This window comes from Poecilia latipinna, unplaced genomic scaffold, assembly GCF_001443285.1.
Source record: "Poecilia latipinna isolate Pla-1442-1.1 unplaced genomic scaffold, P_latipinna-1.0 Scaffold1112, whole genome shotgun sequence".
NCBI lineage: Eukaryota > Metazoa > Chordata > Actinopteri > Cyprinodontiformes > Poeciliidae > Poecilia > Poecilia latipinna.
The window spans coordinates 89,066-113,498 of NW_015113728.1; the positions used below are offsets into that span (position 1 = coordinate 89,066).

The following is a 24,433-nucleotide window of genomic DNA, read 5'->3' on the forward strand; positions in this document are numbered from 1 at the left end:
CCGCATTTATAAGAGGCTGAAGTAACACAGCCGTATCTTATGTGAGGTGTTGAGTTCCTCTGTGGAGAGAGGAAAAAAAAATAGTTTTAAAAGCCCCCCTCTTTTATCAACTGCAGATGGAGAACTGCACGCAGCCTGCATACATAACCAAAGATATCTGTATGGTGTTTTACTCACGGGACACCAAGCTCTCGGCCTCTCGTTCGATCCGCAACCTTTTTGGTACGGGGAGCCTGAGAGCAGCGGATGGGTGAGATTAAAAGCTTCAAACTATAAAAGAGCTGTGGAGGTCTAGTATTCCTCCCCCCCAAACGCCTCATATGCAGCTGAGCAGTAAAATGCAATCTCTGAGTATTCCTCTTTCTTTTCTAGAAACCGAGTAACTGGAGTTTACGAGGTCAGCTTGTGTCACCTTGCAGATGCTGGAAGTCCAGGTAAGAGTTAAGAAAAATGTCCGTGTGGCAGTAACACTCGGCTTAGGTTCAGTTCAGACATGAGTAACAGACTCTCCTGCCTCACACCAGGCATGCAGAGGAGACGCAGGCGAGTGCTGGACACCTCTGTGGCCTACGTCCGTGGAGAGGAGAACCTGGCGGGGTGGAGGCCACGCAGTGACAGCCTCATCCTGGAGCACCAGTGGGAGCTGGAGAAACTCAGTCTCCTCCAAGATGCAAGTGCCAATGTTACTTTCATATGTGCTTTACCAGAACTGAGAAGTATGTTTTCTAATCTGAAGGATATAAAAAGGACTGAACCCGTTCAGATCGTATTTTATCATATAACAACCACAAACCGGGACTGGAAAATAAATCAATAACAATATCCAGGGCCGGATATACAGGCCAAAGCCTTTTTGGAGCCTTAAGCAGGTTTCCAGCATCCAGCGGTTTTTGAACTAAAAAATGTTTAAAGTTGACAGTAAATTTGAAAATATCACTTGATAAGCATTATAGTAAAACAGCTAGTCTCTGACACATGCATTTCTAAAAGTTCCTGAAGAGTTTTTCTGTCCCAGTCCAGGTGTAACTGATGTTTCCTCCTCCTCAGGTGGAGAAAACCAAACATTTCCTCCTGCTGAGGGAGAAACTGGAGTCCACCCTGCTGACGGGCCAGGAGTCCCTTCAGTCCTGCGTCACTGAGGAGACCAGTGAGTCGGCTCCAGTGGCCGAGGCAGACCCGGGGCCCGCCTTCAGCTCTGAGATAACCACCGACAGGCAGAGGGAGCTCGCTGCCAAGGTCAGCTGCCACGCTGCGCTCTTTGGGCGTTTTAACCATATTTGAAATGTGAATATTGTATAATTGCCAACAAAATCGATTGAAAACAACCTATGAATCCAGTTTGTTTGGTGTCATATCTTAAGCACTCCATTTTTTTTTTTTTGTCAGTGTTTGCGGCTGCTTACTCACTCCTTCAACAGAGAGTACAGCCATGTGTGTGTCAGCGCCAGTGAAAGCAAGGTAGAGTTTAAATGATGTGTCACAAAGCTTTGATCGCTGTTTGCCGATCGGTTTTAAACATCTGGATGTGTGTGTGTGTTTGTGTGTGTGTGTGTGTGTGTGCGTGCGCGTGCGTGCGTGTTTCAGATCTCTGAGATGTCTGTCACATTGCCGAGAGACGCCTCCTCCATATCTGCTCTCAACACAATCACACCCTCCTCAACATGCCCTTCTCTGGTGGAGGGTTGCTATAACAACACTGAGCTCAAGTTAGTCCTAACACTGGAGTTGTTTATGATTTTCTGGTCTATTTTTCTCTGTCCAGCTCTGTATTTTTGTGTTTGTTTTTCATGTTTAACCTCAGACCTCCTCCGCCTCTGTCTCGTGCGGTCAGCCCCAGTCCTGAACCACAGCAGGACGGCGCGGACAAAAAGTCCACGAATGTAGGTCCTGACGTTAAACCTCGGACTCGAAAACTTATCCCTGACATACAGGAGATCAGAGTCAGGTCAGTCTCAATTATTTGACTTTTAACATAGGGGTGGGCATTCATCACATCATTTATCTTGATAAATAGATTTATCGTTATGATAAATTCCAATTCATGATGCTTAAACCCCCCAAAACTATCGGGATTCTTATTTTTCCTTTCTTTTTTTTCTTCACTGTTAGTTCAACGGAGGTATCAGTAAATTTTGAAAATATGATTAAATGCAGCTACTGTGTGATGATTAGTGAAACAAATTACATTTCTTTATGCAACTGGACTCTTAAAGAAACACATTAAAAATTAGAATGTTTTTGTGGGAGCAAACAAAATGCCACAAAATACCATGATAAAACCTTAGCTTCACATCACTCCCCCCAGACCCCTTTTGTAATAATTCATGTGTTTTTCAGCCCAATCGTATCGAAGAAGGGCTACATCCACTTCCTGGAGCCGCACACCAACGGCTGGGTGAAGCGCTACGTGGTTGTGCGGCGGCCGTACGTTTACATCTACAACTCTGAGCGAGACACAGTGGAGCGGGCCATTCTGAACCTGTCCTCCGCCCAGGTGGAGTACAGTGAGGACCAGCAGGCCATGCTGAAGGTCTGCGCCACGCCAGCAGCTCCAGGAACACTTCCCCTCTGCCACATTCATGTATGCCGCAATAAACATTTGTGCTTCTCTCAACAGACTCCAAATACGTTTGCGGTGTGTACAGAACATCGTGGAATATTACTTCAAGCCACTAATGACAAAGAAATGCATGACTGGCTGTATGCGTTCAACCCTCTTCTTGCTGGAACTATCAGGTAAGTTATCTTGCTGAATTAGGAAGTGTCGCATATCTGTTAAAACCTGATGAACTTTTTCTGATTATTCATTTTATTGTAGAACATGGAAGACTAACAGCTAACAGCTGGTAAGATGAAGGAAAACTCATAAGTTGTCCTTGTTTTGCCTCTCAGGTCAAAGCTGTCGAGAAGACGAGCCGGACAGATGAGGATTTGAGGAAAAAAAGATACATGCAAAGACTACAATGTACATACTTCCCTGTTCTCCTCATTCCCATCGTGCTGAGCCTCGTTTCTACCATCACTGTCACCGGCAGCCATCTTCCCCCCCTGCTCAGTCTCCGTTCCGTCGTTCGTGTCTTCGCTGTTGGGTTTTTCCCGTCGGGCCTTAGCAACGCGCAAAGAAACTTCTGGAAGAATCAGTCACCGAACTGTACCGGCATTATTTCACAGCTTGAGAACGGAGGAGGCAGCAGTTTCTCACGCCAGACTCCATGTGTACGATAAACGTGCTGTAGTTGTTGTCAGTGACACATCAAGCCTTTCTCATTTACTACTTTAAATAAATAAAGCAAACAACACAGGGACATGTATTCTTTAATAATGCCGCTGCACTACTAGCTAAGCTCACATCGCTACATTTGCATCGGTAAAATAGGAAAACATGTAGGTTCCTCTTCTGCTCTACTTTACTGCTAAACATAAAGTTTCAACTGGTTTAACCTTAATGGTCAGAAAAATAAAAGCTGAAATAAAACTAATAATTAAAAAACAAAAAAACAACTCAAACTTCTTCAACATCAAACTTAAGCACACACAGCGAGACAACAACATGGCACCTCCTCAGACTGCAGCCTGTGAATCCATAACATTTAGGGTATGAGGGTATTTTACATCTACATGACAGAACCAAACACCACCTCCTTCTTTTCCTTCCAGTATGATTTCTTTCTCTCTGACTTGTGTTTGAAATGTGATATATTTAGATTTTTAACAGCCTAATTATTTATTTCCACATGTATTTATTTACAAAGACGTTTATATTTCTAAAGTAGTACTCAGTGCAATTTCTGCACACGGCACTTTTTAATGAGTTCATGAACTATTTGAATAATAAAAGCCTCGTCCCTACAGTTTCGCTTTTAAAGTAATCCAATAAACGCGCTCGGTTTCTTTGTGCTGAAGAAAACTTGAAAAATGCAACAGCCCCGAACGATTAGGATAGCTTAACCTTTGACCCAACCGATGTCCCATGGTAACGTTTTTGATATCAAGTCGGTCTTATCGTCCCTCCTAAAATGGGAAATCAACAGCAGTTCCTCACAGCACATGATATGAAACTGGCTTTCTGAATGATATGTGTATATTAAGTGTAGTGCCTCTCTTTTCTAACATTCTGCACAGTATGCCTCTGCACCGATTCCTTTGACCTCACATCCTTCACGCTGCTGTAATCATGTTCATGAAACGTCTGCACATCACGTCATCACTTTGCGTTTTCTTTCGTCTTTTTGTCATATGCATTTGAGACAAAAGATTAAAATATTTGGAAGAGATTCAGCGTATCTCAGGATTGTCAGCTTGCATAGGGCTCTACTTCTTAACACGTCATGCAAAATGTTTAAAATGCAACCCACCTGTAGCTTTAATCGCTTCGTTTCTACTCCGTTTTATTCCTTTGTTGTATATTTTAGCTGAGGTTTATCGTGTCCTAACTGTGACTCTGGATTAGCATGCCTCGGGTCAGCCAGCCTACGGAGTATGCTCAGTTTGTCAACTGACTGCATGGACGACATCTTAAAGCAGGGAACTGATGCAACCATTGTATTGCACACTCAGCATTGCATTTTTAGGAGCGATTAGACAGCTACAAACATGCTATATTTTGTTTGTGTGTTTTCTATAGATGTGATTCATCCAATACCTGATATGTTAACAGTCTTGTGTGATGTGGAAATATTTTGGCTCATTCGGTGGGGGGGGGTTTGACTGATCTCCTCACCTGCACAACTGTTGTTAGTCATAATAAATCAACAATTAGCTTGAATTGGCGTTCAAATCTCACAGCTCACCTTCCGAACAGAATCATTGTGCATTTTATCCACCTTCGTCCTGGGCGAATGCTCTCCTGTTTGTACTTTACTCATAACTCTGCATCACGTTGTTTTATTTCAAAGCTCTAACAGTCAACCTGGTCGTAATTGTTTCTGATTAGTTTTGTTCTGACTTTTTTTAAGCAACCAAAGTTCTGTTGGTGCACTCACTTAAAAGTTCACTCTGAATGTATAAAAATAACAATAATATATAGGAATTCTTCTTCTGCTTCGATGTTTTTATGAACCTTCTGCTTTCTGGTTGGGGTTCCTCACTGATTGTAAGGCGGTTATCACCGGGGATGTACGCACAGGTTCTGAGACCCGCCATGTAATAATCTGTCTGCTTATGTGTGGGACGATTATGGTTCACTGTGGCCTAGTTAAACTTTTATGTCTTGTACAAAGTAATGTTCTTGGTTGCTTTGCCGTCGCTCTCCTTCTAGTATCAGAATCTACCCTCACCATCCTACTGCAGCAGCAGCCTTCACACGCAATCACCAACCTCTCTTTTCCTACCCTTGCCCCATGAAGTAATCTCACATTCTTGTGCTTCCACGTCTCTTTTTTTTTAGCACCAATACATTCCATTGTTCTTTAAAGATTTTTGCATTGTATATAAACATGATTGCCGTGGACTGTGTATCATATGGTTGCACTCATTAACAAACTCCTAAATGGGCAGTAGTTCAGTCGGTGTCTGAGTGTTTGTTTGAGTTTCCTGTCAGATGTTTGTGTACACTGAACACATTGTCATATATTAAATAAACCTGGAAGTGATGCAACACTAAGTGATGACTTGGTTTTTTTTTGATAATGTATAACTTTGGATCTGGTTTAGTACTTCTGTTGGGGTATTTTTAAATTAAACTGTACAACATTGTAGAATAATGATGTACAATTCACTTTGGGTTCTCCCATCTTGAAGAGTAACATCCATCCATCCATTTTCTGAACACCCTTGTCCCTTAGTGGGGTTGGGAGGTGCTGGTGCCCATCTCCAGCTAACGTTCCGGGCGAGGGAAGCGGGTTACACCCTGGACAGGTCGCCAGTCTGTCGCAGATGAAGAGTAACATGATTATTTAAAATATTTTGAGTTATTTGATAAGAAAAAAACAATATTAATTATCAATGTTGGATGAAGTCTTATTGTCTTCTTGTCCTACTGTACATAATCACCAAAGCCAATGCTGAAGCCCTTGTTTTTTCAGGCTGTTGTCCTCATATGTTTCATTGGGATGCGACCAAAAATGTTCCAGCGTTGTCTTCCTCAGCCAAAGCAGACTCGGGATTTATCACGGAAAACCCGCTTTCATCGAGTCTTCCATGACCTACGATTGTTTCTCGCTAGCCCAATGGAACCATTTGTTCTTCTGTCCAGAAATAAATCTCAACCAAACATCAATCACTCCCATTTTTGCCCATTCGTCTTCCATTGATTCCATTGCATGTGTTCTGTTTTCAAACCGGACTGCTTTGATGTCTTCATTTTTACAACCTTATAACTTCGTTTGTACTTGGTCCAGATTTTAGATGCGGTTCTAAAACATCATTTGCAACATCATCTTGGATTTTATTCCCTTGAAGGGGTTGTTTATTTGTTTTTGTTTCCAATTATTTCTTATTATGTGCTGTCGTTAGCAACTCTGGACAAACATTGTGGGTCTTAGATTTACAAAAAGGGGAGGAATGGGAAATTCCTCTTTGTTGCATATTAGGCATGTGTGCATCTACTCCATAGCCAGACTAAATCTATTGCTGGCGAGCAAAACCTACTGCTTCTGAGACTTGGAACATTATAACCAATAAATAATGTATTCTGAAATGATTTAGCGATGGTAATATTGTACTGTCCCAACATAAAAACATACATACACACTTATAAATAATTCAACATAATTCCATATGCATCCATGTTGACATGTCATTCAGTTGTCAGCTTTCTTGGAGCCATGTTTCTTGTCATGGCTCCAGGAGGTTGAGGACTGGCTTGAAGAATCAGTCTTGTGCCGATGTATGTTTCAAATATGCTAATTCAAGTTATACCATTTAACTTAACCATTAAGAGATTCTGTTATTTTTGCTTAAATTAATTTGATGTGAAATTGCACAAATTACAACAATGGTATGTTTTACAAAGTCTGAATGATGTAGACAAAAAAAAACAAAAAAAAAAAACCCTCCCATCCCATTTTTATAATTTATGAGTGACTTCGTTGCTCCGTGTGTGGTGCCAGGGTTTCTCTCTGATATCATTTCCTTCATCCAACACGTCATACAAATCGGGTGACGTGGTTTGTAATCCAGTGTTTGGACCTTCAAGTCAGCAGGTAAAAGATTTCGGAGTTCTAAAATTGTAAAAAAATTTTAAGCATACGAAGCTTAAACATGATAGAGCGCATTGAAACTACTGCAGATTAACCAGTTCCTTACGGTATTATACGTCTTTAAGATGTGGTAGTTGTAAAGCAGCACAGCCAGTCCTACATACTAGCTAGCTAGCTAATGATTCATAAAGTCGACAGTAAATCTACCTGGTGCATCTTCGGGAGACTTTGCAAGGTCAGACATGACGTCGGAGCTCTGTCTCGGTAGTAAATGTCCATGTCTGTCCCCGTTTGACAGCTCTCAATCGGATGCTCGGTAGTTAATCCTGACATAAAAAGTTAGCTAAACTAGCTAGCTGAAGTTGCTTTCCGTGTGCTTATTTGATCATTTGCCAACTCTAGCTGACAGAAACAATTTGAGATAAGACATGTCATATTACAAAAAGTTTTGTTAGGATTTCCGCGTTCAGAATGAGCCGTAAATACGGGCGCAGAAAGCAGCCGGCCGTGTTTGGGTCAGAAACTTAAGGACAGACATGCTAATGATAACTGTTCACAGCTGCAGTACAACACTGTTCCCTCTGAAGACAGCGCTTAGTTTCTAATTAAACAATGACTGGTTTATGTCTTACGCTGACATAACTACCGTAGTTGGCAATAGAGAAGCTTTCCAACACTTCGTTCTGCAACAGGATTAGCTCCGTAGGACTCCAGAAACAGACCGACTGGATGCTTTCCATATGCTTATAGGCTCATTATGTATCTCGGTTTTATTTGTTCTTTCTGCAGCATGGCGGAGAAATTTGCTGACTTAACCCTGGTGGTGGGACACACCCACAACGACCATAATCTTCACCACAATCCAGACATGAATGCAGAAAGGTGAGGAGGCTTTAGTTATGCTTTCTGGATGTCGTGAATGAACTGCTTCGGTTAAATTATAACAAGGTGTTGCATTAGTGGAAGAAAATGATACATGTTTTTAAAATTATTGCATACAAACAATTCTGAAACAATATTCAATTTTCCTTTCATTTCACAATCATACACCGCTTTGTGGTTGTAAGGTGACAAAAGTGTGAAAACACAGTAAGGCTATCAGAGTAACAAATTTTGCCGGACGATAAATTGTCCCAGAAGTCATTGCGATAAACGATAATATTGTTGTTTTGGGAGCATTTTTAAGTAATATAACGGTAATGGAGTAATAATGCAAGAACACATTTCTGGAAGACATTTTAAATTTCCAAAATAAATAAACAAAATAACAGAAACAACAAATAAAATTCATTATGAAGTCTCTGAAAACAAAATTAAGACAGAAAAAGGCTGAGACCAGAGCACCAGACTGAAGAGTTTGGCCATCCAGTTTTTGGTAGAAAAAGAGACAAGAAAAAAAAAAAGATAAATCATGCAAATCAAAATTATTGAGCTAATTTAGATTTATTGCCACAGGCCTATTTAATGGTTTTGAATACTTTGCAAGGTTTAACAGTTGTTTATCTGACAGGATCTACATGGATTATAATGCCACCACCCCGATGGAGCCAGAGGTCATTCAGGTCATTTCTGAAGCTCTCCATGAGGCTTGGGGAAACCCCAGCAGCAACTACATAACAGGTGTGAAATACCTTCTTTTTGACTCAAAACAGAAGCTTTACCTCATTGATAACGAGAAAATAAGTCAAAATTTTTTAATATATATATATAAAATTTACTATAGACCTGGCAATGTTGTTTTCCAGGCGCCAGGGCCAAAGCCATCATCAACCAGTCCAGGCAGAATGTGGCTAGAATGGTTGGAGGCAAAGCAGAGGACATTGTTTTCACCTCAGGGGGAACGGAGGTAACGACTCCTGGTGTTTGAAAACGGTCGTCTCCTGCTCTCAGATCTGCTTTAAAGCAAGTGATTGGTCCCGCAGGCCAACAACCTGGTGCTGCACACGGCCGTGGAGCACTTCAGGAAGAGCCGCAGCGCCGCAGAGCACAGTGAAGGCCGTCATAACGGCTGCACCGGCCTGCCGCACATCGTCACCTCCAACGTGGAGCACGACTCCATCCGGCTCACAGCCAAGCACCTGGAGGCGGCTGGAAAGGCAGGTGGGAGATCACGTTTTCATCGGGATGTTTGTTTTTTTAAGAGTCTGTCCTTCAACCACTGAGGTAAATCTGCTTTTTGTTATTTCTGTCGTAGATGTAACATGTGTGCCCGTTTCTAAGGTGACAGCTCGCGTCGAGGTGGAGGACATCATCGCCGCCGTGCGCCCCAACACTTGCCTCGTCTCTGTCATGCTGGCTAACAATGAGACGGGAGTCGTCATGGTAATGGAAAAAAAAAAAAGCTCGAAAAGCCTCTTGGCCTGGTCTTTCTTGTTCTGAAAACCATTTTCCAGTTGTAAAGACTCAATGTTTGGATTGCCATAAAACCCATTCCTGTATGCTGAACGCCATTCGTCTTTTCAGCCAATCCCAGAGATTTGCCAAAGAGTAAAATCCCTCAACAAGCAGAACGAGCGGCTCAGGATCCTGCTGCACACAGATGCTGCACAGGCGCTGGGCAAAATCCCAGTGGATGTCCAAGAACTGGGAGTGGATTACCTTACCATAGTAGGACACAAGGTCAGCAATTAGCTCCTCATATTAAAAGATTCAGCCTAAACTCTTTCTATAATCTGTTTTTTTTATGTATCTGCATATGTAAATGTTTCAGTTCTACGCCCCTCGTGCCGGGGCGTTGTACGTGAATGGCCCCGGAACAAAGACGCCTCTGTATCCGATGCTGTTTGGAGGAGGACAGGAGAGGAACTTCAGACCAGGGTACGCCACGATATGTGTTACCCAGCAAGAAAACTCTGGAATAAGATCAAAAATAAGAACTCTAAAGATCTAAATATGACGTTATTTTGTTTTTGCCTCTCCCTTCTTTCCTCAATGCCACAGCACGGAGAACACGCCAATGATAGCCGGCCTGGGAAAGGTTGTTTACGTTCAACGCCTCGTACATTACAGATCACTAAAGTTTAATGCGCTACCTCTGTAAAACAGAAACTGTTTGTAACAGGATCCTTTTGTTTGTGTTTGTGTCAGGCTGCTGAGCTGGTGACTGCTAATCTCTCAAGTTATCAGAGTCATATGCTAATGATTAAAGCGTATCTGGAAGAACGACTGCAAGTAAGTGTTTCCCCTAATAGAGACGCTTTGGTTCTAATCACATTTACTTTCACATTTTCTGCACATGATATAAATCTAAGTTTTGTACCTTTTTATCACTGTCATTTGAAAAGAAGGTAAAGGAGAATTTTACAATCCACAGGTTCTTTCACAAATCAAAAGGCTCCAACTTACTGCTCTGGAATCAGACAGACAATAGAGAAAGAATGATGTGGATCAGTGTTATGGAGGAAGTGCTTGGCATGTAGAGACGAACAGATTGGAATAAATTCTGTTTTATGATGCTTTGAGCTTCCAATACTAACTTTGGCTGATGCTATTTCTCTTTAATAACTGTAACATAAGAAACTATTAGAAAATGTTATCAGTACAACATTATTGTACTTACCCACAGACAAAAAAAATAAAATACAGATGACAGCATTGGAAACTACACAAAATATTTCAAAGAAACACATTCAGAATATTAACTTTTCTTGAAACATAGACATCATTGTACCTCCTATTTTCTGAAACACACGAGGTTGAAGATTAAAAACGTGGAATATTTGGGCTTAATTTTGTCTCCAGTGAAAGGAAAGTCGGACTAAATAAAACAGGTTGAACAGTGACAGAGGGAACATGAAAACGAGGCATGTCGTTTCATGAACTCAAACCACAATCTGCTGTTTCCGCCTCAGGATGTCTTTAGAGACAAGATCTGCTTCAACAGTCATTATCCCGGCTCTGATGTCCTCCCTAACACATGTAACGTGTCCATCTTGGGCCCGGTGTTGCAAGGTAATGTGTCTTTGTCCCCGTGTCTGTTTTGGCGTGTCAGTCCAAACAGTGTCCTCTAACCCTGCGCTGATGATTGTCAGAGCTGTTTGTAAGCGAGCGAGCCTCTGAATGATTAATCTCTCCGCCCGCTTTAGGCTGGAGGGTTTTGTCAAACTGCAGGAGGCTGCTGGCCAGCGTTGGCGCCGCCTGCCACTCTGCCAGTGGACACAGGTATAAGAGTCTTAACTGTTTACCACTGGAGGAGAGACGGCAAGCTCAAATCGTGGCAGTGGAAGCTGCAGTGGCTCTTACAGTGTCAGCTGCTGGAAGGTTCCACAGCTTATTGGTGATAGCTTTTTGGCAGGCGACATGACTTCTGCACTGAATTTGGTGTCAGCTGCTACGGGTTTGGTGACGGCTGCCACAACTTTGTGACTGGTCCCATGGCTTTTGAGGCAGGTGCCATGATGTTTGTAACAGCTGCCACAGAAGTCGTATGAGCTGCCACTGAAGTCATGGCTCCTGTCACAGATGTATGTGTATTCGTGTTTTCATTTTTTTCTTCTTCCTTTGATTAGTTCAAAATAGACACATTCATATTCAATATTAGATCTGCTACACAAGCCGTGGCAGCTAATACCTTATCTCTGTCACCTCCCACAAAGGCCGGAGTCCACCTACAGCTAAGCTGTGGCAACTTCCTGCAGCAGAAGTGCCACTGCCACGATTTGAGCTGCTGGCCTCTTGCTCCTGCCTCCTGCCTACAGCCCACTGGTTTTCCTGCGTGGTAACCTCCATGTTCTCCGTGTCTGCCAGGCCCTCCCACATCCTGCTGAGCTGCGGTGTCCCCACCGAGGTGGCGGCTAACGCTCTGAGGCTGAGCGTGGGCCGGGGGACGACCAAAGAAGACGTGGACGCCGTCGTGGAAGATCTTAGGGAAACGGTGGAGCTCCTGAAGAAAATGAACTGACCCCTTTTCTTTTGAACTAAAGAGAGTCAAATAAAGATGTGCAGCAACGCACACGCACCGTCTGTTTCGCTACGCCAAACTTGATCCTGTAAGATTATGAGATATTTAATATAAATAATAAAGTGGGAGAACTTGGCCTGGCTTCATGGGTGATGTTATGGAAAAATGAATGCGCTATTGTGCCACACGAGCCGCTTATAAATCTCCCTTCCCTTAAAGCTGCAGACTGTTTGATATTTAATGTAGATTCCGCCATTCCAGATGGGTCACCTGTGTTCATAATTCCAACGCTGTGATGAATTTTTAAAATAACCCTTAAAAAACCTCATTGTAATCCTGACTTCTCCCGTTACTTAAGTTTCCGTGCTGCCTCGGCTACCCCATCTCCACTGAAGCGTGCTCCAGCATATGGCCGCCGCCACACAAAGCAGGAGGCCGCGCGCGCTGCACCTCCAGCCGTCTTTCATTACTCTTCTATCGCCCCCACCCGCCTCCATCACCCCAGTAGCCCTGCTAGCCAGCTGGCTGCTGCCAGGGTGTCACTTTCCAGGCTCAGGAGGAGAGCATGTCGTGTTTTTTTTTTTTTTTTAATCATCATGTGATGGTGTCTCACGGTGCTCCGGGAAACTTGCCATATTCCGCGTTAAGAAGCTGAGCATGGTGCTGCATCGGGCCATCCAGGCGGCTCGAGACGGAGACCTCCAGGCTCTGAGGAGTCTAGCATCTTCCGGTCAGCTCTCACCTGCTATCTGCGATGTCCAAGGCGCGGGCCCGGTTCACCACGCCGCTAGGTGTGGACGTCTGGATTGCCTGCAGCTCCTGGTGAGCGACCTCGGGCTTCCTGCGGGCTCACGAGCCTCAAACGGGGCCACGGCGGCGCACGATGCGGCAGCTACTGGTAACATCCGGGAGTTGCAGTGGCTCGTGGAGCGAGAAGGCTGCAGCGTTGAGGTATGTCTAGTTTTAGTATTTAGAAAGAAAAGACCTGAAGAGGAATTAAGTATGAGCTTCAGGCAGCGGCGCCAAAAAGTGGGTATGAGTTACATGCTCATAGGGACGCTGCGCTAAAGGGGGCGCCGAAGTTATGGTGGAAAAGTAATTTCTAGTTCTGTATTTAGCAGTTGTGTGAAGGATATGATCAATAACTGAAAAACACTGATTAGGCGCCTCTCTGTGTCATTGCTACCTAGTTAAATGTGTGTGACTGAAGGCCTGCTACCCCTAAAAGCTCAGGTAGTGTCCTGTGTTAGCATGAGAAGAGTTTACTGTCATGATTTGGTTGGGCTTCCCCAGGCAGGTTAGGTCAAGGCCTGATGTGATGAAGCTGGTGAAGGTCATGACCCGGGAGCCAGAGGTCACGGTGTGGTTTAATCTTACACATGTCAACCAGATGGATGCTGTAAGCTAAATGCTTCTCTGCTCAGTTAATTTTTCTTTACTATTCCTAGTTCCACTTGAACTGATCAGTAAATGCTATATCAAAACTTACAGCTTTTGTTAATGTTTTTAAAGTTACAAAAAGCTAGCTTTTTAAATTTTGTGTTACCCATTGAATGCATTAATTACCATATCAATAGCTGTGTGTGTTTATAAATGTTAATTTCAGTTAACTTCAAATGTAAATTATGGTCATATCCTTAATCTTACTCCTTGACACGAAGTGCATTGTAAAATTATTCAGTTGAAACTTTTTCACATTTTGTCACGTCAGTAGAAATGAATCAACATTTTCTATTCAGATTTTCTTTAACAGACCAACACAAAGCATGACAAATACAAAGTGTAGCTTCCATTTGTATTCAGCCTTACTCTGATCCCCCTAAATAAAAACTAGTACGACCACTTGTCTTCAGAAGTCACCTAATTTCTAAATTAAGTCACCCAGTGCATTATTTGATCATCAATGGGGACAGTGAAGCTGCTAGGAGTTCTAAGTTTTTTTTAGACTTTTGTTTGTAAAAATCTTTGAAAACCATATTTGAATTTTGTGTTGGTCAGAGACACGATTCTAATAACTTACATGTAACCTTAACATGTTGTTATATTGTTTTAGTACTTGATTGTTCGTTTCAATACTTGTATCCTAAAGAGCCGTTTCGTGGCTGCAGGTTTTAATCAGTACTGTACATGAACTTTTATTTATTTTTTAATGTATTACTAGCTGTTTATGTAATATATGTTGACTTCCTGTGGATCCACTTGCAGCAGTAGCAAATCGAAATTATTTCCAGATGTCGGGTGCAAAGCCACCTCCTAAACATTCTTAACGACTGCACAGTTAAGTTTTTATTTGTTTCTTTTCCTCCAGAATTAGGAAGTGTATCGACTCAAATTAAGATCTAATTATATGCTTATTAACAGTAATAACATTTTGTGCTGCAGCTCTGGAAAGCAGCACATCCTCCGATCCTTTCATCTGTTGTAGTTTTGAGCTGATATTGGGGAGCGGTTTGCCTCAGTGATCTAGTTTGGCCTGCGTCTTCTGCAGCAGGTCTCTGTGACTCTTTTCCAGGACGGCGACGCGGCGGGAGCCACGGCTCTTCACCTGGCAGCTCGGTTTGGCCGTGTGGAGGTGACTGAGTGGCTCCTGTCGGTTGGAGGAGTGGCCACTGCTCAGACAACCTGTGGAGCGGTACCAGCTCACTACGCTGCAGCCAATGGGGGTCTCACCTGTCTCCAGCTTCTCCTCCAGGAGGCGCCCAGGTGAGGATTGTGTGTTTCCAACCACGCTGCAGCAGTCTGTGGTCCAGACTTTAACAAGGCGTTGAAAGACTTATGGAAATCCAGGACCCTGTTGCAATCTTGATAATTCTGGGGAGAAAAAAAATGTAGAATGATTTTCCCCCCCAAAAAAAAAAAATCCACATTCCAGGATTTAAAAGATATAAATGTGCATTAGTAAACAACAAAGCTTTCTAAACATGGATTTGTTGAGATCAAATTCTTTGATGCATTAGCCTCTAGCCCCTCGTAGTTCAGCCACTGACCCTTGACCTGGTGTTCTCAAACTGGGACAAGCATCACTTTTTTTTTTCTACAATTTTCACAACCAAATTTAGGGAAATTTCAAACTTTAATGTGTTTGGGTAACACTTTAGTTGAAGGGTTGTGCGTAAGACTAACATAACACTGACATAAACATGACATGAACATGAAGGAGTCTTCATGAATATTTATGACTGCTCTCATGAAGTGTTATTTGGTAAATAGTGATACTTTTAATGCAACGTTGACACTTTAAATGGACTTTTAATGCAACTTTTCAATAAAAGTGTCTTTTTTATTTAACTGAAAAGAAAAAAAAAAGACATGAAGTTCATGAAGACTTCTTCATGTTCATGTTCCATGTTTATTACAGAGTCGTCGGTCTTATGCACAGCCCTTCAAATAAAGTGTTACCTCTGTAATGGAGGCCGTTCCAGTCCATTAACCTCTCTACTGGACTGTCCAACCAGATCCAACCTCTGCATTTTGTTTTCATAATTTGTGGGAAATCTGTAAACTAAAAACTAACTAGATGAATGTTTCAAATGTTATAGCAGCTCATGGAAAATATACAAATGTGATTCATACAAATAAGGGATCCTGAAGTTTTTAGCATAGCTGGAAGGTCAACACAGATTGTTTTTTGAGACATTTATTCTTATCCTGTTTTCTTCTAGCATTATATATACAAATAGTAATAATATGACTTGTTTTAGTGCTATTATCAGCTAAAGTCTTAGTTAAAGCATTTTTAACTCCCAGAGTGTTATTCTTTCATTTTTTAAATGGTGTAAAAATTAGATTTTTCACCAATTATTTCTAAATATCCTCATTACCAAACCTGTTTAAGTGCCTTGGAAATGATCATCTGTCCTTCCACTGGTTTAAAAATCTGAAACTCAGTATTTAGAGCTCAAACCTCAATGGCTTTTCAGAAGGCAGGATGAGAGTGCAGCTCACACTGAGCCGTGCTCTGTTTCAGTGGACGTGACCTCCCAGTGACCCCAGCGGGTGATAGCCTGTCGTCAGGTCCAACTGATGAAGTGAAAGGACGAGTTTCAGGAGAGAGAGAGAGAGAGAGAGAGGCTGCTGCTGTGAGGTGGCAGGTTGGAGGATAACTTTCCCCTTTTTTTTTAAACAATTCACTACAGAGTCACACCATGACCTCCATATTGACTCCTTTCTGCAAAGCCTTTTGTAGAAACATAAAAGTCTGATTTAAGTCCAGTCATCCGATGTGGAGTCATCTGTATGGCTACTTTAAAAGCATGCTGGTTAATGAAGTTCATCCTCACACTTTGAATCCCTGTTGTTTTCCTTTACCAAATATCACTTTGCTTTTGTTGATGAATAATTGAGCACAGTTGCTGAATAAAGATGAGTCAGAGCCTCACAGTGTATTCATCTCGTTGCAGTAGCCTGAACTCACAATGAAACATGTAACTCCAATAGCTGCAGTAGATAACTTTTACGAAAATACATATTTCTTAAAACTGTCACCATGTCTTAACAGTATAGTATGAGACAAATAATCTGTATTATTGCGCCGCTCCCGGTCAGAAACAACCAATCAGAGCCAGGAGGAAGGACTTTGTGCTGTCAATCAACAGGTACTGTTAGGATCTGTGTTTTCTGTGTAGTTTTTCTGTGTTAGTCCAGTTTCCCCTGTGAATCTGTCTTCCCTGTTGATTGCTCCCAGCTGTATCCCGTTCCCTGATTACCTTCCCTGTGTATTTAACCCCACCTGTTGTCTTTGTCTGTGTCGGATCCTCGTCGTGTAACACCCTCGTCTCACGTCTGTGTCTGTTCCTGTGCTGCCAGTGATTTTCAGTTGTTTCTCCTGGTTTGTCATTAAATCATCTTATCATCATGACTACCTGGGTTCCCCGGCGTCTCTCTCACCGTTCTCCGCAACACATCATGACAGGTACACGCTGCTAAATGTGCTAATGGCGAAGAAACCACTTAGGAAAACGTTTCTCTGCTGTCAGGCTAGCCAAGCTAACTAGCCTGAGCATATTTCTGAGTTTCTGACAGAGCTGTGTATTGGTTGAGATCACAACAGAACCAGAGGGAGAAGGCAGAGGAGCTTTTCACAGATTATCTGTCTCATATATAATACTATCACAACAGAGTGATAGTTTTAACAAATATGTAGAAAAAAAAATATATATATATAACATTTTTTTTTAATTTACATAGCACAACTTTAATTTGAGTATATTTATTTAGTGGGGAAAAGGTTTATGCTAACATAACACTGCTTTTGGTAAATGACCAGTGGCAAAATTGTTCTGGAAGATGTATTTTATTAAATGTTACATACACAGAGAGGAATTTTTGACCATTTGTCTTTGAACAATCCCAGGACTTCAGACTCCTCTCCTATGTTCTGTTACTCTCAGAGTAATAGAACATAGGGTCTCTAGGGTTTAAGTCTGTGTTCTGACATGACTGTGAAAACAGAAGATTGTTTTGTGTCTTTTAATCAGCTTCCATGTCGATTTGGCCAAACCCTTATTTTTGCACAAGTCTCATTGATGACGTTTTGCTTCAAACCATTAACCAAACACCCATTTGTGTTTGTTCCTGAAAACTCAATCTCAGTCTCATATGACCAAAGCACATGAATTCAGTTAAAGCTCAATGGAGTTTGGCAAACTGAACACGGCCACCTTTTTAATGCTAGGACAGAAAATGTTTTTTTTCTGGCATCCCTCCAAGTAGCTGGCATGTAGATAGCATTTAATGGTTATTAGGTAGACTTGGTGACTCCAACGTGCCACTCTTTGCTGCGGTTCTCTAACTGTGAGATTTTTGCCCCTCCCTTGCCTTCCTGCTCTGTGTGGTGGCAACATAACTATGGCTCTTTATCCAGCCTTGTGGCCATAGAAATGGGTCTCTGTGTCACATCATATTTATACCCCAGAGAAACAGAATTAGAAGTTCCAAGAAGCTCTAAACACATTTTTAAAATGTTTTTATTGAAAATGATTGAGTTTTATGATAGTTATATGACTGCTTTATTGGTGATCTTTGATTTATTTTTTTCACTTGAGCTTTTCTTACCACTGAATAAATGTAGTGAAAATTAGACTTGGATTTTATTACTATCACTATTGTGATGATGTGATTCTCATTCTGCTTAGCAACCCAGAACAGGAACATTTAGTTTGCATACTTCACTCAACCCAGAACAGGAATCAAACCTTTAGAGTGAAGTAGATCCAGAGAATGTCACTCAACCAGAGCAAGAATGAGAACAAACTTAGAATCCAGACAAACTCTTATTAGTTTATCTAGAGAAAACACTCATTACTTTAGATCATTATCAGAACAAGAATCTCTACTAGTTTATTAATCACAGACTACTCATTCTTAAACATGCTTTTTTGTTTTCTTTTTTCTTCTTTTGCTCTTCTCTTTGGTTTGTTGTTTTGTTGTATTTCCTTGTAATTCATGTAAAGCACTTTGAACAGCCTTGTTGCTGAAAATGTGCTATATAAATAAAATGACCTTACCTTGTGTTTAGTTTGAGATCATGATCCTGCTAAATTTATTTGAAGGCTTTTTACATCATGGTTCCCTTTGCTACCCTCCAATCCTCACCCTCTAAAAGCCTGTAATGATGAACCACAGAGTTTACTGAACACAAAAGGGGGATATTTTAGGATGGCCCTGATCTCCCCATCTATTAAAAATAGATGCATGGATTTAGAGTGGAAAGTTTTCTCATGATATTTTGCAATACTTTTGTGATTACGCTAAACGTAACGATAAGAACTAGTCATTAGATTTTTTTTTAGGTAAATGTATGACTGTCACAAACAAATGGTGCTTTTGAAAAACATTTTTACAAATCTCACTTCTCTGTCATAGAGAAGTGAGATTTGTATCACTAAGCTTCACACGGTAACTGTTTTTTCACATTTATTGGTACTTTTTGATGCTTTTATTGAAGAAACAGTGGAGAGAATAGTACCACTAACAATATTGACAATAATCATTAACTGAAATTTATTGTGACAACAATAAATCAATATTCTTCTCATGACAAGAAATGTATCACGATAAATGATACATTTGGAGGACATACGTTGATATCTGTACTCTCAGCCTGAATCCCATCAGTTTTTCCATTTGTGAAGCACCTAAACATAATACTTCTGTCTCTTTAATTCACTTTACTTCTACGAAAAGCATACATTTGTAATTTTCATGATAGTTTTTGGTTCCTGTTGCTGCAGTAACCTCGCTGTCCGTGTTCTGGCTGCAGGTGTGTGAACCGGCAGACGGCCACCGGGGTCACGCCGTTGTACCTGGCCTGCCAGGAGGGGCACCTGCACGTGGCCCAGTACCTTGTGACAGACCGCGGGGCCGACGTTCACCTGACGGCCTATGACGGCATGACGTGCCTTCACGCTGCTGCTCACATGGGCCGCCAGGCTGTCGTGGACTGGCTGGTCAGTGCTGGGGATTTCTCTGACCATTCTCTGAAGAGGTCCTTGTTGTTGTTGCTGCTGCTGCTGCTGGTTTGGTCTGAGCTGCGTTTTTGTGAATTTTCTAATTCAGGTGACCTTCACCGACGTGGGTTTGTCCTGCCAAGACAGAGAAGGAGCAACTGCTATGCACTTTGCCGCCAGCAGGGGGCACCATTGCATCTTGGAGACGCTGCTCCACGTGGGTTCTAAAGTCATCAGAGATTTCTGGGGAGGGACCCCTCTTCATGACGCTGCAGAGAACGGGGAGCTGGAAGTTAGACTAAGCTGTTTATTTATTTGTTGGCACAATTTAAAAGGGAGGGAGGGAAAAACAAGCAGTTTTATTTGTATTGTTATTTTCTTCTCTGCTGACGTCGTCTCATTTGATTTCTCAGAGCTGTAAGATCCTGTTGGCCAACGGAGCGAACCCCACAGAGGAGGATATTGATGGGTTCACAGCAGCAGACTTAGCAGAGTACAACGGGCACTCTGAATGTGCCAGGTACCTTCGTGCCATAGAGAAGAACGTAAGCTTTCTGGGTCAGCTGCGGATTTCGGCGCAGCTTCATTTCCTTTGCCTAATTTATGTTTTTAAACATAAACTGCCTTTCCATTTGCAACTCTCCATTTGGCAGAGTCGCCAAAAAATGTATCACCATATTTTTACTCAAGTAAATGTACAAAGTAGTATATGAAAAAATTTGTGTAAGATTAAACAAGTTCTTGGTAAGTACAGGGTACATGATTTGAGATCATGATTTAATTATTCAAAGTAACGTAATAATTTTGAATAACTGATTCAAAATTATTAAAAAAATTATGTTGTGCAAATTCTTAAGGCTAAATTAAAACATAAATACATATATATAACATATTTGCAAAATAAGAAATTCAACTGTACACCTTCCCAAATATTTTTCTAAGTAAAACTAATGAAACCGACACTTACAGTATACACATGTATGTTAGACCAGGTTAATATACAAAGACTACTGTATCTTAACTTGACCTTCAAATGGCACATCATGCTCAGCAGATGGAAAATAACAATGAAGCAAGAAGTCTCACTTTAACATAAACTGTAGGTGCGTCTCATGTGGGCCTGTCACGATAACAAATTTTGCTAGACGCATTCTTTATTGCGATAAATATTGTTTATTGTGATAAACAATTATGTTGTTGTTTTGAGACCATTTTCAAGTAATATAATAGTAATAATGGCACAATGATGCAAGAACGCATCCTCCAGGATCAATAACCTTTACATTCTGATTGGAAGATTTTAAATGTCCAAAACAAATAGAGAAAACAACAGAAACAGCAAATAAAATCAATTATGAAGTCTCTGTTAAATGAAATTATCTTTCAACAAAAGGGCTAGTTGAGACCAAAGCACCAGACTGACGACTTTTACCTCTCAGTTTTTGTTGAAAAGAGAAAAACGATAAATATTTTGCAAATGAAAATGATTGAGCATCTTATGGTGTATCATGCCAGTAACTGGTTTATTGTTTATTGTGACAGGCCGAGTGTCATGTATTTTTTGGTTAAAACAAGATTGTTCTTTATTCAGTAAAGTTGCTTGCTGTTGGTAAACAGAAATATTAGACTGTTGCCCTTCTGCTGCTTTCTGAGGGGATTTGAAGGAATATCAAGCAAACAAAATGATTGGTATCCATTGGATGACACATTCTAATATGTAAAATACTTTTAATTGAGACACACACTAATCGCTTTATTAGGTACGACTGTTCAATTGCTTCTTAGCAAAAGCAGCAACTCAGCCAATCACGTGCCAATGCATTTAGGAATCTGGACATGTTGAAGATGACTTCCTGGAGTTTGAACTGAGAACCCACTGTAGACTGGTGTGGGTGTTGAATGGATAGCGATAACATCTCATAAATGTTTACACGTGATGCAAGTATTGAAAACTAGATAATAAAATCTATATTTTTTTTAGCTCTCAATCCATCAAAATTCATCTGTCTGAAGGGCACATAGTGTTTGTCAGGAAACCAAAGTGCGTCTTCTGCAATAAAAGGGATGTAATACGCAGACATATTCTCAGATACACAATTGTAACACTTTTATTGGAAATGTAATAATTATACTTCATCTTGTCAAAATTACTGTGTATAGAAGAAACAACTGATTTTTTTTAGCAAGTTTGAGCAAGTTGATCTTGTTTTAATCCAGTGGGCACATCGTGTTGGTCCTACATCTGTCTGCTGGTCAGCCCAAGTATGTTGTGTATAAACATACTTGTTTATGCACACGCATGTCATGGGCTGGTCTGAACAAACCCCTGATCTGTAGAGACTTATGCTCACAATCATCTCTCAGGCTTACAGAGAACTGAAAAAGAGAGACGATATCCAGCGTGGGGCTTGTTGACCTCAGAGGTCACCTGACACCCACAGCCTACCTGAGTTTTGTCGCTGACCATGTCCAGCTCTTTCTGACTGCAGTGCACACATCTTCTGATAGCTTCTTCCACCAGGCTGATGCATTGTGTCACAAAGCTCCAATCGCCTGAAACTGGTGTGTTGTAAATGATGGCGAGGTCGCTGTACTCCAGTGACCTCCACTGTTACCAAATCCCAACGTCATAGAGCGTCTTTTGACCTGACTGAACTGGAGACATTTTGCAACTTTCCAAACTGGATATTACACTGATTACCTAATTCTGCGATCCAGTTACCTGGGAAATGGGAACTCGGGGCTGGGTTTGACATCGGACCTGAGGTGTTCTGGTTAAGAAGACATGGTTTCAACACGGTGACACCCATAAACACTGTTAGCAGCAGCTTTTACGAACATTGTTTGTAAAAGCTACAAACAAGAATTGTTTGTAGCTTTTACAAACAAACATTTCCATAAAATAAAACACTTTATTTTATGGGAAATAAAGTGTTTGCTTTATTTTCCATAAGCAAACACTACCTTTAATGTGTTCAGTTGAGAGTAACAGGCGCTGTCTGTAACATTGATTTCAGACGCTCTCTTCCATGTGTGTCTTGTGAAACAAACACGTTTCCTCCACAGTTTACATCTGTTGATGTGAGGAGCGGCCATATTGAAAAGCTGCCTTATAAGTCCTAACTGGAGATAGTGAGTTGCTTGCAGTTTCCCAGTGGGAAATCTGACTTTGAAGGGTGTTTCAGTTGATTTTTGTTTTTTTTTTTAATCGGCAAAGTCTGAATTTCCCAGCTCCGAATACAACTGGAGCACAGGATTATCATTAGAAAAAAAAAAAATCCTTAAATTTGTAAGTGTGAAAAATCTTTTGCCCCTTAGCGCCCCCACCCACCGTCCAACAGAAACAGCTGCCAATAGCTGAAATGCTAGGCTAACTGCAATCTGATTCTGCTTCCCGTCCTTCACCTGAGTCTTCTTTGGCTTCGACGTGAAACAAATCAGCGCTCCGAACGGGGAATGGTGGTGGGGGGAGGCCGGTCAACAGCAAACATCTGGAAAGTCTTGAAGCCTCCGTGAATCATTTTCTTAATTTGTAACATGCATTTGATTCGGGCCCGGCCTGTCACTCCGCTGAACTGCTCCCTTCCACTCTGCTTGATTGCGCTGCTCTCGGTTTAAGAGCTCTAAGAGAATGAAGGATGAAGGCTTTTGTGTTTAATAAGGCATTACAGGCCACAATGGCGTGTGATCAGGAGGAGATCCATTCCTCTCCGTTTGCCTCAGAGGGCTTTATGGGATTAGCTCTGGTGTGCGGGAAGCACAACGCTTGTTAATGAGATGAATATTTTAGTGGTAACAGCTTGACGTGCGATTCGTATTTCTTTCTAAATGCTGACGATGAATTCGAACGGAGGATTACAACCAATTATGACATCAAGGTTGCAGCTCGTTGCCCTGATTTTGAACAGTGTCCTTCAATCCCCACAGCGATATGCTTGCAAAACTATTCACATCTCAGGAACTTTTTCCTCATTTCCTCGTGTTTCAAGTTCAAACGTCAAAGTATTTTGTTGCGATTTTGTCCGTTTGATGAATGCAAAGAAGAACCAATTGTATACTTTTGCCTGTCCCATCTCAAGAAAAAAAAATTGTCCGTACAGCACGATGGTGCAATCAGTTGTGTGCTCAGCGGGTCAAAAAGTTCAATTTTTGTTTCAAAGGACAAGAGCGACTTTCTTCTCTCCACGCATCAGTGAAAGTCAAATTTGCAGATTGACGGTGACGTTTTAAAAAACGTGCTTTAACAAAATTTAAAAACATCAAACACTGTGGAAAGGCACACAGTAACCACAGGTGCACTCCAAAGGAATCCATAAATAAGTCAGCTGAGAAGGTTAGCACTCCTCCGTGAAGAGGATGATGATGATGGGGAATCAGTGAGGCGTGGCTGCCGTGGCTCCAATTCACAAACAATTCACCACCCCCCCATATAAACAATGGGAGCTAATTAGCACAGGGGCCGCTGTGGCGTCAGAGGCGGTCGGAGTCGCTGCTACCTGAGGGCCTATCGGTTACCACTCTCCTGCGGCTCAGGTGGAGGGCCCAGGGGCCGAGCCTGATACGGGATCTGCCGGTTTATGTTTCAGTGTTTTCACCGCTCTGATGCCTGGAACCAGCAACTCAATCCCTCAGAGTACCAAGGAGAGCAGGATGCCATCGACTTCAAACGCTCGTCTGATCCTCTGTGTCATGTGTTCTTCTTCTTTCTTTTTTTATTCCAGTGACTTGGAAGTGTTATGATTGTCACCTCTGGGGACTGTGTGTAGTTGGTAGACTGTAGGGTGTATCGTGTTTCTTGGCTGTGTGTTGGTTGAAGTGGATACAAAAGCTTGATGTTAACAAAGAGGTCGTCTTGACTGCGGACCTTTAAGTAATAGTAGGCGGGTTTGACTCTGTGATATGAAGGGAGCCGACTCTGTAATGCTTCAGAAGGTGGCAGATCTCAT

At 41.7% G+C, this 24,433-nt stretch overlaps 3 protein-coding genes across 4 annotated transcripts in view; all 3 read left to right on the plus strand.

The window, feature by feature from the left end:
* Positions 1-5,602, plus strand: part of kif1aa (kinesin family member 1Aa) — a 47,264-nt gene extending 41,662 nt beyond the window's left edge. Inside the window, exons 41-50 of the mRNA XM_015052470.1 lie at positions 117-250; positions 373-434; positions 525-670; positions 1,048-1,236; positions 1,387-1,458; positions 1,585-1,706; positions 1,802-1,945; positions 2,338-2,530; positions 2,618-2,736; positions 2,893-5,602. Of these exons, the coding sequence (XP_014907956.1) occupies positions 117-250; positions 373-434; positions 525-670; positions 1,048-1,236; positions 1,387-1,458; positions 1,585-1,706; positions 1,802-1,945; positions 2,338-2,530; positions 2,618-2,736; positions 2,893-2,935 (1,224 nt within the window). The 3' untranslated portion in view covers positions 2,936-5,602. The remainder of the gene's footprint in view (positions 1-116; positions 251-372; positions 435-524; positions 671-1,047; positions 1,237-1,386; positions 1,459-1,584; positions 1,707-1,801; positions 1,946-2,337; positions 2,531-2,617; positions 2,737-2,892) is intronic.
* A 1,425-nt stretch (positions 5,603-7,027) lies between these two features.
* scly (selenocysteine lyase) lies at positions 7,028-12,174 on the plus strand. Of its 2 annotated transcripts, none has more exons than XM_015052473.1 (13): positions 7,028-7,142; positions 7,929-8,021; positions 8,650-8,759; positions 8,885-8,985; positions 9,062-9,239; positions 9,334-9,461; positions 9,603-9,758; positions 9,850-9,956; positions 10,080-10,116; positions 10,227-10,310; positions 10,991-11,090; positions 11,225-11,300; positions 11,886-12,174. In XM_015052473.1, the coding sequence occupies exons 2-13, from the start codon at positions 7,930-7,932 to the stop codon at positions 12,037-12,039; spliced, it is 1,323 nt and encodes a 440-aa protein (XP_014907959.1). In that variant the 5' UTR covers positions 7,028-7,142; position 7,929; the 3' UTR covers positions 12,040-12,174. The 2 variants fall into 2 exon arrangements, with proteins under 2 accessions (XP_014907959.1, XP_014907960.1); XM_015052474.1 differs by lacking the exon at positions 7,028-7,142 and adding an exon at positions 7,290-7,374.
* Positions 12,175-12,261: 87 nt separating this feature from the next.
* espnla (espin like a) overlaps positions 12,262-24,433 on the plus strand; it is a 28,009-nt gene continuing 15,837 nt past the window's right edge. The window contains exons 1-5 of the mRNA XM_015052471.1: positions 12,262-12,990; positions 14,552-14,742; positions 19,301-19,487; positions 19,597-19,779; positions 19,901-20,032. Of these exons, the coding sequence (XP_014907957.1) occupies positions 12,697-12,990; positions 14,552-14,742; positions 19,301-19,487; positions 19,597-19,779; positions 19,901-20,032 (987 nt within the window). The 5' untranslated portion in view covers positions 12,262-12,696. The remainder of the gene's footprint in view (positions 12,991-14,551; positions 14,743-19,300; positions 19,488-19,596; positions 19,780-19,900; positions 20,033-24,433) is intronic.

What these genes read in the sequence shown, in the direction of transcription:
- scly (XM_015052473.1), top strand. Translation starts at nt 7,930, where the DNA reads ATGGCGGAGAAATTTGCTGACTTAACCCTGGTGGTGGGACACACCCAC. An exon ending in TCACCTCAGGGGGAACGGAG is followed by an intron (nt 8,986 to 9,061) that starts GTAACGACTCCT and finishes TTGGTCCCGCAG; the next exon opens with GCCAACAACCTGGTGCTGCA. An exon ending in GAGAGGAACTTCAGACCAGG is followed by an intron (nt 9,957 to 10,079) that starts GTACGCCACGAT and finishes TCAATGCCACAG; the next exon opens with CACGGAGAACACGCCAATGA.